The sequence below is a fragment of the Colletotrichum higginsianum genome, chromosome 1, assembly GCF_001672515.1.
Source record: "Colletotrichum higginsianum IMI 349063 chromosome 1, whole genome shotgun sequence".
Taxonomy (NCBI): Eukaryota; Fungi; Ascomycota; class Sordariomycetes; order Glomerellales; family Glomerellaceae; genus Colletotrichum; species Colletotrichum higginsianum.
Genome location: NC_030954.1, coordinates 1,447,877 through 1,462,835, shown reverse-complemented (window position 1 = coordinate 1,462,835; position 14,959 = coordinate 1,447,877). Strand labels below are relative to the sequence as shown.

The following is a 14,959-nucleotide window of genomic DNA, read 5'->3' as shown; positions in this document are numbered from 1 at the left end:
AATCCGGCTGGGGACGAGTCAAGATGCCTCGTGACTTCGGCGAACTGGAGCCGGCCATTGCAGGGTCGTACATTGCAACGTACCACGCTGGCGGCGTCCTCTGGATTGAAGGTCTGTTCGGACGTCGTGGATTCGGTGTCAGGGGCTGGAGCGCATCAGACGCAACGAGCTTGCGAAGTCTTTCAAGTTCTCGCTCTTGGGTGGTGGTCTTCAAAATTGGCCTAGTCGATCTTCCGACAAAGGCAGCTGTCGTTCGGGAACGAGAAACCTTGCCTGACGGAAGCCGGACTCTGCTCACTCGCTTCGTATAGATGGGTTTGCGTTGCTGGCGGCGAAGGCTCTCCAAAGACCGGCTTATTGGATGGCGGAAGACGTCCTCTGCTGCTTGGTGGGCGAGATGAGGTGCAGGTTTAGGAATGGGTGGTGAACAAGTTGAAATACAAGTACAGTCCCGGAAGACTCTGTCGCAGTCAAGCATTGTCCATACTCGATGGACCGAAAGATATCAAAGTTGAATCCAAAGAAGAATTTGTGATGGTATCATGTGGTCTAGGTAACAAAAAGTTGCATAGGAGAGACATGTGGTGATACAGAGGGGAGGCGTCGGCGCCATCCCCTGCGTCCAAACGAGGATGACCTGCCCCGAGTTCTTTCCGCAAACGTGGTTTCCCAGGGGGGAGAGGCGTAAGGAGGCCAGTGTCATGGCGTGCACAAGACGGTTTCCTTAGCGGCTAACATCCTTGATGCTGGGGGAAGAGTACGTCTCGAGTTGGCGCCGACCCTTCCGGAGCAAGTGCTCTACCACAGAAAAGTCGCGCTTGTCGACAGTAATGTACCTGTCAAACTCGGTCCTGGACATCGGTCAGCATACTGTGCTAGAAACAGGTGCACAAACTTGCCTGGTAAATGTTCGAAAGTGAGGCTGCGCAGTCTACAACAGTATTAGCTCTCACATGCAGGTCGATCGACTACCTGGGCGAAGAAATCTCACCTCTGGCTTCTTGCGAATTTCTCGAATGCATTGCCTGTAGAGAGATAAGACCTCCCGTTGAAGACCAGATAAACCGCGTTTTGCTACAGCCATCTTGAATGCCAGCTCGGCGTCGATAGAGCGGAAAGCGTGTTCCAAAGGCGGTTCATCAGAGAATCATGTGCTAGATGCCTAGGTAGCTCAAGTCGTTGATGTCAGACTCAGGAAAGAGCTCCGTCTCTCGGGTTGATGAAAAGTGGAGCCCATCAGCGATCAAGCATGACTAAGCATATGCAGCTCACAGCGCAATGGTGCCAGAAGATTAACCGGAGCTGTTGCCGACGCGATGAGCAATGGCCGTCGAGGTATTGTGGGGTTGATGGCTGGTACGGCATGCCTCCCGACCTTCATCTCATTCCATTACCCTCAGTCCACAGCTACTCACCAATTGTACATCCGGTACTGGAGCGTTTGCTTCTTTTGTATTGTTCTTTTGCGTTCGGCCTGTTTGTTCGCTTCAGTCGCCGTGATGGCTTCGTTCTCTGTGAGTCGCAACTGCCTTGGTTCCCAGTGCCCAGCAGATCCACTGACGCCCGTGCCAGAGACTCGTCCGCTTCCTTGCCCGGGATGGCAAGACGTATTACGGCGATGCGATCCTCCCCAGCGGTGTCACCGACATCGCTAAGGCGAGGCAAGCCCGTATTGTGACGGGCGATATCTTTGGGAGACATGATGTCACAGAAAACGTCGCCGACATCCGGCTGCTGCTGTCCCCTCTGGCTCCTGAGCATGTCAGGACTGTGCGGTGCCTGGGTCTCAATTATGCGAACCACGCAAAGGAGGTCGGCGTCGCCCAGAAATCCATCGCATCGCTTGGATGACTAACCGGACGACTTGCAGTCAAACATGGCCATTCCCAAATTCCCCGTCCTCTTCGTAAGTCCTCATCAGCTCAGGTGACACACGCCACAGCTGACCCTGCCAGTACAAACCGGTGACCTCTCTCGCCGGACCGACCGACCCCATCCCCGTGCATCCGATCGCGCAGACCGGGAGTACCTTGGACTACGAGTGCGAGCTTGTTGTTGTTATTGGAAAGACGGCTGCCGGCGTGTCTGAGGACGATGCACTCGACTACGTACTTGGGTACGCTGTGGGTAACGATGTATCGCACCGTGAGTGGCAGATTCAGCGTGGCGGCGGCCAGTGGTCGCTCGGCAAGGGCTTTGACGGCTGGGCGCCGTTCGGCCCTGGTATCGTAACCAACAAGGTCGTCAAGGACCCGCAGAACCTCAAGATCTTTACCAAGGTCAACGGGGAGACTGTTCAGGTGGGTGGCTTGTTGCGGCGATGGATTGCGGGCTAAGAGCTCACCATTGGCAGAACAATAACACCAAGGACATGATCTTTGGTATCAAAAAGACGATCTCTTTTCTGAGTCAAGGCACTACCCTGTTGCCAGGAGACGTCATTTTTACCGGAACGTAAGTTTTTCAAGTATGATTCCTGATGGTCTCGTTGCTGACAACGGGTGCAGCCCAGAGGGTGTCGGCATGGGCCGCAAGCCCCAGCTGTGGTTGAAGGATGGGGACGTGGTCGAGGTTGGTCTTGAGAACGTTGGCTCTTGCATCAACAAGGTGGAGTTCAGCAAGTTGAAATCGAGGATCTGAGAGATGACAAGGTCGGTTACGGTTGATATAATGCGTGATTTTGTTGGTCTACGCAAATGACAGCTGAGGGAATAGCATGGAGGGCTTATTTTAATGCTACAGCAGAACTATTATCTAGAGCCCTGAGCATTGTGTCTTTTGGCTTAGTGGTATAAATGCATTTCGTTTGCTTGTAGCCTCTCTTGTCATTGTGCGAGTCGCTGACGCCGCCCGATATAGGGCGGCCTGAGAATGCACACGGTATGAAAACAGTGTTAGTGTACAACTCGCAATGTTTTTCGTGAACTATGATCTCCCATGAAATATAAGAACGCCATCAAAAACGGCCATGGCAAATGCTGACCTTTTGACTTCCTGACACGGTAAACAATGGCCACAACCACCCGCGAGCCTTCGTCGGCAGCGAGGCACCCGTTGGGCACGCCAAGCTGATATATCTCAGCTTCGTCCAAGAAGAAATAAACAATGATAAACAAAGCTGCCTGCCTGAGCACGGTTCAAATGTAAAAAATATCAACAGGCCATGCAAAAAGACCGAGGCTGCAACCCACCGACACTCAAGTTTTACCATGGTTCGAATGCGGCGTTTGTTGTTATCAACGTGTCTCGCTCGGGCGGGATAGATCGGCTTCTTCATCATCCCCGGCAGCATGTGCGCTAGCAACGTGGATGCCTACGTTCTCATGAAGGAGAACGATCTCAAAAGTCAACAGAGTCCAACGGGGCTGTTTTGGAATGCCCAGCTACAGCTACCTAACGAGGTCGGTAAGGTTGTATGACACCCAATCCGCCCAGCCCCCCCCTTGGGTGACCCACTGCAGCAGAGATGCCTGCACAGCCCACGCGCTAAATAGCCGACATGCACATCTGTATCTACCTACCTAGGTACCCAAGGTACCTATCTTGATAGCGGGTGGGCGTGTGCCTGATACCCCTAAGCTCCGCCCCCTACAAACACTGCTGTTTCCAACATTCAACAAGACACTAGCACCACCAACCAAGACTCAGCTGGCTCGCTGTTCGTGGTGCAGTCTGCCTTGACTATTGGCTCAAACCAGTGGTTTCCCCATTCGAGGCATCGAACATGCGCTAACGCCGTTTCGACCTCTTGTCATGTTTCTCCAAGCCCCTCTATAGGCTGGACTATGCAGATTCAGCCCTGCGAGGAGGGGGGAGACTGCCTCGTCGGATGTCATGAGGCTCGGGAGAGCCGCCATCATACCTGGGCTTCTTGGTCGTTCACACATAGGTAGTGTTCTGGTCACCTTGAGTGCTTGAGGTAAAGTCTATATATCGCTCCTCCCGGACCTCGGCTTGGTGAGAGGCGTGTGGATGGATAATGGGCTCGTGTTCATAGCCTGGTTCGATCCGTGATCAATCCCACCTCTCCAAGTCTTTTTCGGGAGAGTCTTATTCTGTTCACATATGTACAATTACTGCAACCGTCGTTAAAATGGAAACTGTATCGTCTGTGCCTTCCCGTTTGGAGGAAGTCGTGGTGTTCTACGGTGACCCCTTTGTGGCTTTACAAGACGACGAGCACGAGGTCAAGCCACTAGAAATCAACGAGAATCGCGAAGGAAAAGAACCTCATGGGGATTGTCATTCTGAAGAAATTACAGCCGAGGCAGTCGATGAAGTCGACTGGACAAAGTACAACCCCCCAGCCGCCCTCAAAACCGCGCCAAATGTCACCAATACTGTGCTTCTCGAGGTCTTGCAGACCTCCATCGGGAACGTTCAAGCAAGAGGCGACGAAGAGAATCAAAGACGGGAGGAAGAAGAGAGACAACGAGAGGCGGAAACAAACGTGGACCAAGAGGGCAGCAACAGCATGAGGAATGCCCCATATCTCCCGATAATCATGACAACTAGCGACCCCGAGTCATCAACGTGTCAGCCAAGCAAAGACGACCATAACCTCAAACTCTTTCCGGAGCTGATGGGTAACAGTGAGGGTCGTTCGGCCACTGGACTTATTGTGCTGCCATTCCAGCCAAAGAAAAAGAGTCGGTTTGCCTTGGCACGAATTCTGCAAAAGATGGGCGAAAAGGAGGCAACAAGGAGGCCTTTTCGCCTGGGCGCCAACTCAAGCAAGATGAGTGTGGAAGGCCCATCAGAAGAAGGTTCAGCAAGCAGCAAAAGAAAGGAAATATATCCCGTGTAAGTCCCCGATTTCTCGGAGAGTGTTCCATGTTTAACAAAAAGCGCTAGCGAGTGTGTATCATGTCTCGACGACTTCAACTCGAAGGACATGGTCAAGGTCACCTGCCATAGATACTGCCGCGAATGCTTTGAGCGCCTTATCACCACGGCTGTCCAAAACGAGCAGCAATGGCCTCCCAAGTGTTGCCTCAATGACATACCATTCCGTACGATCCTGCGTTATGTCCCCAAAGACCTAGGCAAGACGTACAAAGACCGCGCAGCCGAGTGGAAGATCCCCATCAGCCAGCGCATATACTGCAACCAGCCCGACTGCGGTCTCTGGGTCAGACCTGACCATGTAAACCAAAGCCTCTGCATCGCACGCTGCTCAAACGCCCACTGGACATGTACCACCTGCCGTGGCCCGCAACACGAAAATTCCGACTGCCCACAGGACCGCGACTTGGCGCTGACAAAAGCCCTCGCTGCGGACGAGGGATGGCAGCACTGCTTAAAATGTCAAGCGCTGGTCGAGCACCGGGAGGCATGCCAGCACATGACTTGTCGTTGCGGGTATGAGTTCTGCTACGTCTGCAACCAGAAGTGGCGAACGTGTACTTGCACGATGGACCAGCTGAATGCCATCAAGGCCGGAGCTGCGACGCGGCGACAGGAAAGACAGCGGAGGGAGGCCGAGGCCGAATCCGAGCTTCAAGACGCTCTACGGCAGATCGAGGAATTCGAGCGTGAAGAAGCGCTGAAGGCCGAGTTATTGAGGCAGGATATGGAGAGGCAGGAAGAAGAGCGCAGACAGCGCGAGCTGGAAGAGCGCGTGCGTCTAGAGAGCCTCCGACGTCACCAGATCGAGGTCAAGTACCAAGGACTCCGGGAGATGCTTGACCAGATCCACGACTTGCAGGAAGTTATCGTGCGATACCAGCACGACAAAGAGAAGGAGCTGGCGTCACATGAAGCGTCAACCTCCATGATCGAGCTTGAGGCAAAACAGCAGGCGGAGTATCTCGAGGTCACCGAGATGGCCGCGCAGAAGCTGGCCACCAAAGAACAAGCACTCGCAACCGAGTACATTCTCCGAGTGATAGAGGAGAAGAAAACGGAAGATGCCTACCTTCAGGTACTAGAGGGCTTCTTCGCCGGCAAGCCAGCGAGCGAAGCGCGTGTCGAGGAGCTTATGCGGCAGCTCCGGAAGAAGATGGATAAGGGGTGGCGGGCGTGGGTAAGGTGGAGGAAAGAAGAGGCGGCGGCGTACAAGATGAAGGTAGAGGAGGAGCGGACAATACGAGAGGAAATCATGTACAGCGTGAAGAAACGGCACGAGGAGAGCGTCGAAGAAGGGCGAAGGGAGCTTGGGAGGAGGCAGGCGGCCGAGCTGCGGTGGGTGACGTTCGTTGTTGCGGAGAGAGCGCAGTTGTTGGCTCGGATGGAGACCGCGGAGGTGGAGGACGGAGCCAATGGCTATATTGTAAGTGGTAGCGAGGGAGAGGCGGCGTATGAGGGGGTTTCCGGTCCCAGTTGACGGTGGCCCATCGGCGGCCTGTTCTATCTGGCTTTGGCCGTCGTTGCCATGATCATTAGGTCATGGCTTGAGTAAAGACTTTAGGTAGAAAACTTCAGCAAGCTCAAGTGTTTCCGGAAACTCTACGAAAACGTTGGTGGCTATTATTGAGTGGTTTTCATGCGAGTCGTACTGAGGCGTTCACTCAACGGTTACTAACGGATTGCACATGGACGTCACATGTATCCATACATGTTCCTCAGCGCCTGGATACCTTATTTCGTAGAACCCTGGCCCTAGGTCGACCATTTTATACCTACCTACTAGTCCTGCTGTTGTGTGCTGGTTAGACACTAGATGAATCCCAACCGCAAGACGGGGAGCAGTAACGTAGGGGTCGCCATGCTAACTTGTAGATGAAGCAAACAAACATAATGACAGTGCCGAAACGTACTGAGAAAAACAAACCACTTTAAACTTTATGCATTCGCAGCTCTGCTGGAAAGAAATAGCGCTATAGATGATTAGTTCTTTGGTGGCTGGCAATGCACTATGTCTATCGAGTTCTGTCAGCCTGAAGAGGCACCACGGCAGGAAAGGGGTAGGAATAGCTGGCTCACTCTTGTCGCACCCCTAAACTCTTGAAAACGTACATAGAAGTCTGAAAGCTATATGAACCATTTTTATGCTCTGGGTGGGATCTGCTATTAGCAACCTCGCGTCTTTGTTCTCGTTGTTACCAAGGCAGGGGACTATAATGGCTGTTGTGAAGAACTTGATGAAGAAGAAATCAAATTGACAACCCTTTGTTATCCTAGCAACTTAGGTTACGATCAAGTGCCTTGGTGTCCATCAGCACACCTCCTGAATTACGCTCCAAGGAATCAGCCGGAGGCAGCACGAAGAAATGAGTCGAGCGTACGCAACGTCAACAAACAAATCGTAGCATTTTTTATTCAGTTATCTGGTCTAGCTTCCTTCCATTTTGATCTACCTGTTGCAAGTCTCTAGAACCAGCTCGAGTTGTTCGAGGGAAGTTATTAACACGTCTTATCCTCCCAAGAACAACGGCGTCTTCGTCTTACCTTACCCTCATTGCTCTTTGCTACACTTGGAAAATTTCAACTCGTGTATTCAAAGCCTTTAAGTATATTTTATATCAATATTGAAGGCTCTATCTAACATTTTACATTAGGCTCTCACATGGACGACTTGCCGAGAAGTGTCCAAGATGACAGGCCTGCCTCTCACCCTGACCGAACACGCCCACGCTCGCTGGATCGATCAGCAGAAAGCCGATAAACTCAACTTCATTAAAGATGTATGCTACTGGCTAAGTCTCTCCCTCGTTGCTTCGACTCTTCAGATCATTCTCTTCACCTCTGTTGCCATCATGGCATCATCCGAAGACCACGACCTCGAGGATTGGCTCACTCTCGCCCGCGGATTCCGTGTCACGGCTGTTATGTTTTACGAAATTCCTTTCGTCTATGGAAAAACCATGTGGTTTTCCATCTGTCTTCAGCATCGACTTCCCAGCCATACGATCGAATTTGGTTCGACGATGAGTCTGGTCCAACAGTTCGTTCTCATTTGGGTCATTGAGCCGACGATGATTCAGGTATGGCGCGCTCATCAAGCAGAGGAGCCTCTTCTCGGACAGAGCACTGGCGCTCTGCTGGCGACGTTCGTGTTCGTCACCGCCATCGTCGCGATGCGAAAGATGGCTCAGCGATCACGTCTTCTCACCGAACTTGTGGTTTGCCTTGAGTGATAGCAACGACACAAACGAATGTGCAAGGCAACGAAACAAGAGGAATGGTCTTGCAGCGATTCAGGGCAAAATGACTCAAGGATGCGGGGGGCCAGAGTGATCTCAGAGCAGAAGACTGGAACCAAGACAGACTACGGAGGTGGTTGTTGCATGTAAACCTATCTTAACAAGAGGAGAGGGCATATTCGAGTCTACCATGAGCTCATCGCCGTCTCATGCCTCGATAATTTATGGCATCACGCACTTAGTCCACAATGTGGACGTGCCTCCGATTGTGAGGATGCTAACTTTCTAGCAAGATGCACTATCAGGCTAGACCCTGACAAATCTGTAAGGAGATGACTAAAACGCAGGCCTGCAACTCACTTTTTGTCTGTTCAAGCCAAGGAATACTCTGCCTAGTCTCTCTTAGTCGAGCTGCTTATAGTCCTTTTGTCTCAGACTAGGATTTTAAATAAACCTACAACTTCGTTGAAGACCGTTTTTAAGGTCAGATTATATCGGACTATGGATATCCGAAGATACTTATGCCACTTTTGACAGGTCATGATCGGGGACCGTCAGCAGTCTTGGAGTTTATCTGAGACCGAGATGAACGCCTAAAGTTTCTAAAACGGAATAAAGGGTTGAGAATCGACCGGCCTGGAACAGATACATCGACGTTGAATGGATATGATGAGTTACTGTCGATTGAATTGAGTCACGGTCTTCAATACAATTGACATGGTTAGGGGCACGCCCGTGCTTTGACCATTGTGCATCCTGGAGACCTTAAAAGGTGACTCTCATTCATTCCACGCGCGTCAACCAATTAAGCTCGCGTCGCCGTCTGTATCATCACGTGACACCGCGACACTGAGTTATCTGGGTGTCCCCGCGCCTTTTCGTGTTTCTCAAGGGGTGGTCCAAGTCCTAAACGTCACTATATTTTGCCTCCAACCCTCTTGCCCAGTCTTTGCCCCTCGCCTTACACAACGCGATGTCGGCGTAGCAATTACCAAATTCGACTCACGTATTCTTTGGCTCCTTTGACTCTCGCTATAATTGCTCAACTTAATTTAGAATTGCCGACCCTAGTTGTGTCGACAGGATGGGGCCTTCGTCTTCAGCAGCGCGGAAGCGAACCATCACTCCGAAGAAAACATTGACCAAGCTCCCACTTTCCAAGAAGCCCGCAAGGCCGAATGCTAGCATTTTGAATTTTTTTCAGAAGACCGAGAAACCCGAACCGACTCTGTTCCTCGATGGCCACGATAAACTCGTAACCCCCCAGAACGGAGGAGGCGGAGAGAACGAGATCTACAATGCTGAACCATGGGAGGAGGATAAGCGATTCAACGAGGTTGAGGCCCCGAGCAAGAGGAGAAGACTGAGCCAAGGGGATGAGGAAAGCGAAGGAGAGCCGTTGGAAGAAAAAAAACTCGAAAGCCCCATGCAATCCGAACAAGCTGCATTATCGCCACCCTTGAGGACGAGACTCTCAACGAAGCAACAGGCGAAGCATAAGGGCCCCTTCCTTGACGACTCCGATAGCGAAGAAGAATCTGGCCCGGCAAAAACGGCAGGGTTTCTTGGGACTATCCGAAATCGCCCGCCTATTGTTCCGCCCCCCAAGTCAGAAGAAAACTCAACGAGCCCCGTCAAATCGGAAGAGGAGGACCCGATGCCGTTGATTTCGTTGGGCAAACACGAGTCAACGCCGTCCGCAAAAGAGACTAGCTGTCCGCCACCGCCAATGAAGGTTGAGGACTCGATCGACGCTGATTTTGCAAATGTTGACGAATTTGGTGACTTAGACGAATTTCCCGACGGTGAAGACGTTGGCGGCGAAGAGTATCGCATGATGCGGTTTATGAAGGAGCAAGCCCGTTTAGAGGCTGAAATTGAGGACGAAGCCGCCGGGAGTGACTCTCTCGACGGCCTCGTAGACCGTGGTCGACTGGGCGACGCCATGGTAGCCAACTGCCCAATATGCGACGTTAGTCTTGCTGGCATCACCCCCGACGAGGCAACACGACATGTCAATGCGTGCCTCGATGGCAACCCGATCCCACTTCCCCAACCCAACGAAACCAAAAAGCTCAAGAAAGGGGGCATTGCTAGTCCGCCGATGCCTGCATCTCCAGAAGTCAGCAAACGATTCGCACGCGCTGCTGTTCCCCGAGAAGGTCAAGCCAATCCCTTCAACCTGGGCGAGGTTGATAATAAACCAACCTCTGCCTTCAGCAAGCTGATGTCAGGTCATGCTGAAGACGCTGCGTGGGCTGGCGCCGCTGCCGCAGAGCACTCGGCACGCGGCAAACCTGCATACCAGCGAACCTGCCCGTTCTACAAAATCATGCCTGGTTTCTACATCTGTGTGGATGCCTTCAGGTATGGTGCGGTCAAAGGATGCAATGCATACTTCTTGAGCCACTTTCACAGCGATCACTACATTGGGTTGACTGCCAACTGGACGCATGGCCCCATCTACTGCAGCAAAGTCACCGGTGACCTGGTCAAGATGCAGCTGCGTGTTGCTGCCCACTGGGTTCGGCCCCTCGAGTTCGATGAGACAGTTAAGGTGCCAGGCACTGAGGGTGTGACGGTGACTATGATCTCTGCAAACCATTGTCCTGGAAGTTCCTTGTTTTTGTTTGAGAAGAGCATCGGGAAGGGAAACAGTGCAAAGAAGCAACGAATATTGCATTGCGGTGACTTCAGGGCTTGTCCGGCACAAGTCGGGCATCCTCTTTTGAAACCCGAGGTGCAGGACTCGATTTCTGGCAAGACCAAGCAGCAAAAGATCGATGTTTGCTACCTGGACACGACTTACCTCAATCCACGCTACTCGTTCCCGCCACAAAACGATGTCATCAAGGCTTGCGCAGATATGTGCAAGTCCTTGGCTCCGGATCAGTCGTTGATGGACGACACATGGGACAAAATTAACAGAGAGGCTGGCACGGGAACTGTCAGCAAGTTCTTCACCAAGGTGAATGCGGATGGAGAGGTATCGGAGTCCAACCCGAAAACTGCCCCCAAGGAGCGCCTTCTTGTCATCTGCGGAACCTACTCAATCGGCAAAGAGCGGATTTGCAAGGCCATCGCCCAGGCTTTGGGAAGCAAGATTTTTGCATCCAAATCCAAGATTCGGATTTGCTCTAAGCTTGGCGATCCGGAATTGACGGCTCTCATGACAGATAACCCGTACGAGGCTCAAGTCCATATGCAGATGCTAATGGAGATCCGCGCGGAAACCCTCCAGGAGTATCTGAACTCGTACAAGCCTCACTTTAGCCGCATTGTCGGGTTCCGCCCCTCCGGCTGGAACTATCGGCCACAGGGGGCAAGCAAATCAGTGACGGCCAGTACACAGCCAAGCATCATCCCTACGACACAGATTTTCCAGGCCCAGGCATGGCGGTCACGGTTCGGGGCGAAGGACTTCGTACCACAGCGCGGCAGTACCAAAGAAGCCATGTGTTTCGGGGTGCCATACAGTGAACATAGCAGCTTCCGAGAGCTGGCAATGTTCATCATGTCACTGCACATTGAGAAGGTCGTTCCCACGGTGAACGTCGGCAGCGAGGTATCAAGGAAGAGAATGAAGGGCTGGATCGACAAGTGGTTGGCCGAGAGAAGGAAGTGCGGACTCCTCCGCCCTCTTGAGGGCGAAGAGGGTGAGTGCAAGGAAGTCAGGCTTTGGGATGGCAAAGATAGCTGTGGAGGAGGTGTCTGGTGGTGACGGGTTGACACATGATAAACAGTATAATGAGTAATGGATTATGAACAAACATTGGTTGGGCGCGCAAGTACTTTGAACGTTGAATGATTTCGTGGATTTCTGGTTGGATATCAAACTCTCTCACCCTTTTCGCGTCATCGTCTCGTCGATTGTTGCCAACGCCACGAACCCCGTCCTGTTGAGCTAGCAAATCTAGCAGCTAGGCTTTGGCCCCCCGTTCTCGACGTTCGTGGGCCTGCTTTTGTAGAGCCCTCGTCATATCACGATGTTTAAGTCCCTTGTGAACACTACATCGTCCCCAAGCACTGGTGGTCTATTTCGCCTTTGCGGCCTGGGCAGCAGCTTCTGATAAATCTGTCAGCGTCATCGCACCTGTGACAAAGACCATTTGGACTCACCTCTCCGCGTCGCGTCCTCCAAGAGCGGCACGTCTACGGAACCAGCGGGGAGATGGACGTAGCGCACAACGGAGCCACGGATGAAGACATTTTTGACGGAACTCTATGGATGTTATTCGGTTAGTTACGAGCTTCGCAGTGCCTCTAGCCAAGGTGAAGGTCAAGAGAGGCATTGTTTGGTGGTGAGGGAAGCGCTTTAGCGAGGAGTTAACGCGGGGACTGACCAGGTGCGGGTACTTGAGCTCCTCGACCACCGAAATCTCTTCCAGCTTGATGTTGAGGTACTGATCGACGCTCTTCAAGATGCCGCGGATCTGGATGTCGTTCTTGAGTTCGACGGTGACCTCATGGTCTATGAGCGTCTTGAAGAAACTGAGGGTAATGGCGTAGCACGTCAGTACTTGAGACGTATGAGAAGAGATGCAACGGCACGAAGACCCAGGGGTGGATTCCGCTTTGTCCGAGTGAGTTGCAAAACGTACCTAAAGAAGAGCATGGTGGGCAGTTTGGTGGAAGCTGGTTGTGGTGAGCCGCTCAGGGAGGTCGTGATGCTCGTGAGGTTGAGTGCGATGAGGTGGAGACCGAAGTACCGTGCGAGTAGACGGTGCAAACAGTCTGGCGGGGGCAGATTTTGTTTGCGGAAGACCGTGATGTGGCTTGACATGTGTGGCTGGCGAGTCTGTCTTCGACTCGGTGGCGGCGACCGCCCAGTGGCTAGTGAGGCGGCCAGTCCGTTCAGGGGAATGAATAATGTGCTCGTAGAACGCCCTCCCCCACCAACCTGTAATACCTACTGTCTCTCTCTTACTACCTCGAGCTATTGATCAATTGGCATCGTGTCATTCAGTCAACACATCTACCAGGGTTTAACATTCTATTGTGTTCCATAGAACCAAGCCGAGCTTGAGCATGTCTGTCGCCCGGGTGACTGAATGGCGCAAACTGCCTCTTAGTCTGACTGAGTTGTGTATCGACACGACTTTGCGATGTGGCCAATCGTTCCGTTGGCGCAAGATCAAGAATGAATGGTTCGATGACTTGAGTTACATGCGAATGCAAGATTGTGATACTGAACATGAAGTTAGGTGCTGTACACTATACGGCCGAATTTTGTCGCTGAAGCAAGATCCAACTCACCTGCATTACAAGGTCACTTGGCCTGCGAAGCCATCTTATCCGCTCACGCCCCCGGTGGTTGACAACGAACTCGACGGCGACGACACCGAGAAGCTGCTGCGGCACTACCTGAGTCTCAAGCTAGATCTTAAGTCTCTGTACGAGCAATGGTCCGCGGCAGATCCGAATTTTCGCAAGAGGGCCCCTGAATTCGGCGGCGTCCGCATGCTGAGCCAAGATGCATGGGAAGCCCTGATTTGCTTCATTTGCAGTAGCAACAACAATATTTCGAGGATATCACAGATGGTGAGAAACTAACGATGCGACCCTGGCAGAGGTCTTTGCTCACTTTCGTCCAGGTTCACAAGCTCTGTATACATTATGGACCGCTCATAGGCCATATTGGAGATGAGCCGTTCCATGACTTTCCACCACCCGAAGCCCTAACGGGTAGCTCGGTAGAAGCGCATCTGAGAGAGCTCGGCTTCGGCTATCGGGCGAAGTATATCGCGCAGACGGCGTCGATCATTGTGAATGACCGGCCCAGGGGCTGGTTCGAGGGCCTGACGAACCCCGAGAACCCATGCTTCAGAAAGACGCCAGAAGGCTCTCGGTTGCCTCAAAGCACGTATAAAGAGGCACACGAGAAGCTCCTCCAACTAGCCGGCGTCGGGCCCAAGGTAGCCGACTGCGTCTGTTTGATGGGACTGGGTTGGGGCGAGGCTGTGCCGGTGGACACGCACGTCTGGCAAATCGCCCAGCGGGATTACAAGTTTGGCAAGACCAAGACCAAGACGTTCAACAAGCCCATGTACGACGCCGTAGGGGACCACTTCAGAGAGCTGTGGGGTAAGTATGCGGGCTGGGCGCACTCAGTTCTATTCACAGCGGACTTGAAGACGTTTTCCGAGCGGACAGTGAAGAAAGAAGAGGAGGGAGAGGGGGTGACGGCGAAGAGGGAGGCTACTGGTGACAAAGACGCGCCGGTTCTGGGGACGAAGCGCAAGGTCGTGAAGGCGAAGGTGGAGGTCGATGTTGATCACGAGGTGCCACGGACGGCGTCTTTGGAGTCGTCGCCGAAGAGAAGGAGGACTCGGTCACAATCACGAAAGACGACCTGAGGAATACTCGTTTAAAAACTGCACTGTTGTATTCTCAAATATTTGCGATGCCTTGGCGGGTATCTGGGCTTTGAGTTGATTGTTGGTCCAATCTTTGATACTCATAACCGTTTATTAGCGATGTTCCATGTTTGCATCCAGTCGTCCTTAGAAAAGACACCAGCCACAAGAGCCGGGTGGTTTGACGTAACAGTTACACAAAAGCAAATTGAGTCAAATGCCAAACGGAAAAGTGCAACCGGAATCGATGATAATCGCCGTGTTGCACTTTTTGGAGGTTGGTACCATAAAAGTAGGCGCCCCTGTCTTGGCGTCTCTCGGCTAAAATTCGGGCGTGGAATGTGGTGGCGTCGAAGACAGCAAAGCTTTTGCCGACGCAGATTGCAAACTCTCCTGTGACGACTCCTGCTCCCCCCTTCAGCCTCATCAGCAAACAAACAACCATTACTGATGCGCGCCGCCATCGCCAATCGACCACTTGCAACATCACAAGTGACATGAAGCCACAATACCCATAAT

The 14,959-nt window shown here is 52.4% G+C and overlaps 6 protein-coding genes across 6 annotated transcripts; 5 read left to right on the top strand and 1 right to left on the bottom strand.

Moving 5' to 3' along the window:
- Positions 1 to 1,316: 1,316 nt before the first annotated feature.
- CH63R_00451 (Fumarylacetoacetate hydrolase) lies at positions 1,317 to 2,640 on the top strand (the record flags this gene model as incomplete). The annotated part of the gene is made up of 6 exons (XM_018295426.1): positions 1,317 to 1,514; positions 1,573 to 1,812; positions 1,871 to 1,906; positions 1,956 to 2,300; positions 2,354 to 2,454; positions 2,508 to 2,640. 6 exons carry the CDS (start codon positions 1,317 to 1,319, stop codon positions 2,638 to 2,640), a joined length of 1,053 nt encoding a protein of 350 aa, XP_018163788.1.
- Positions 2,641 to 4,093: 1,453 nt separating this feature from the next.
- CH63R_00450 (IBR domain-containing protein) lies at positions 4,094 to 6,325 on the top strand (the record flags this gene model as incomplete). The annotated part of the gene is made up of 2 exons (XM_018295425.1): positions 4,094 to 4,803; positions 4,855 to 6,325. 2 exons carry the CDS (start codon positions 4,094 to 4,096, stop codon positions 6,323 to 6,325), a joined length of 2,181 nt encoding a protein of 726 aa, XP_018163787.1.
- Positions 6,326 to 7,535: 1,210 nt separating this feature from the next.
- On the top strand, positions 7,536 to 8,078 carry CH63R_00449 (IBR domain-containing protein; the record flags this gene model as incomplete). The annotated part of the gene is made up of 1 exon (XM_018295424.1): positions 7,536 to 8,078. One exon carries the CDS (start codon positions 7,536 to 7,538, stop codon positions 8,076 to 8,078), a length of 543 nt encoding a protein of 180 aa, XP_018163786.1.
- A 1,090-nt stretch (positions 8,079 to 9,168) lies between these two features.
- Positions 9,169 to 11,805, top strand: CH63R_00448 (DNA repair metallo-beta-lactamase; the record flags this gene model as incomplete). Its single annotated transcript, XM_018295423.1, has 1 exon — positions 9,169 to 11,805. The coding sequence occupies one exon, from the start codon at positions 9,169 to 9,171 to the stop codon at positions 11,803 to 11,805; it is 2,637 nt and encodes an 878-aa protein (XP_018163785.1).
- A 313-nt stretch (positions 11,806 to 12,118) lies between these two features.
- On the bottom strand, positions 12,119 to 12,699 carry CH63R_00447 (U6 snRNA-associated Sm-like protein LSm2; the record flags this gene model as incomplete). Its single annotated transcript, XM_018295422.1, has 4 exons — positions 12,119 to 12,150; positions 12,204 to 12,306; positions 12,428 to 12,575; positions 12,686 to 12,699. The coding sequence occupies 4 exons, from the start codon at positions 12,697 to 12,699 to the stop codon at positions 12,119 to 12,121; spliced, it is 297 nt and encodes a 98-aa protein (XP_018163784.1).
- Positions 12,700 to 13,112: 413 nt separating this feature from the next.
- Positions 13,113 to 14,440, top strand: CH63R_00446 (N-glycosylase dna lyase; the record flags this gene model as incomplete). Its single annotated transcript, XM_018295421.1, has 3 exons — positions 13,113 to 13,231; positions 13,289 to 13,625; positions 13,679 to 14,440. The coding sequence occupies 3 exons, from the start codon at positions 13,113 to 13,115 to the stop codon at positions 14,438 to 14,440; spliced, it is 1,218 nt and encodes a 405-aa protein (XP_018163783.1).
- Positions 14,441 to 14,959: the final 519 nt, after the last annotated feature.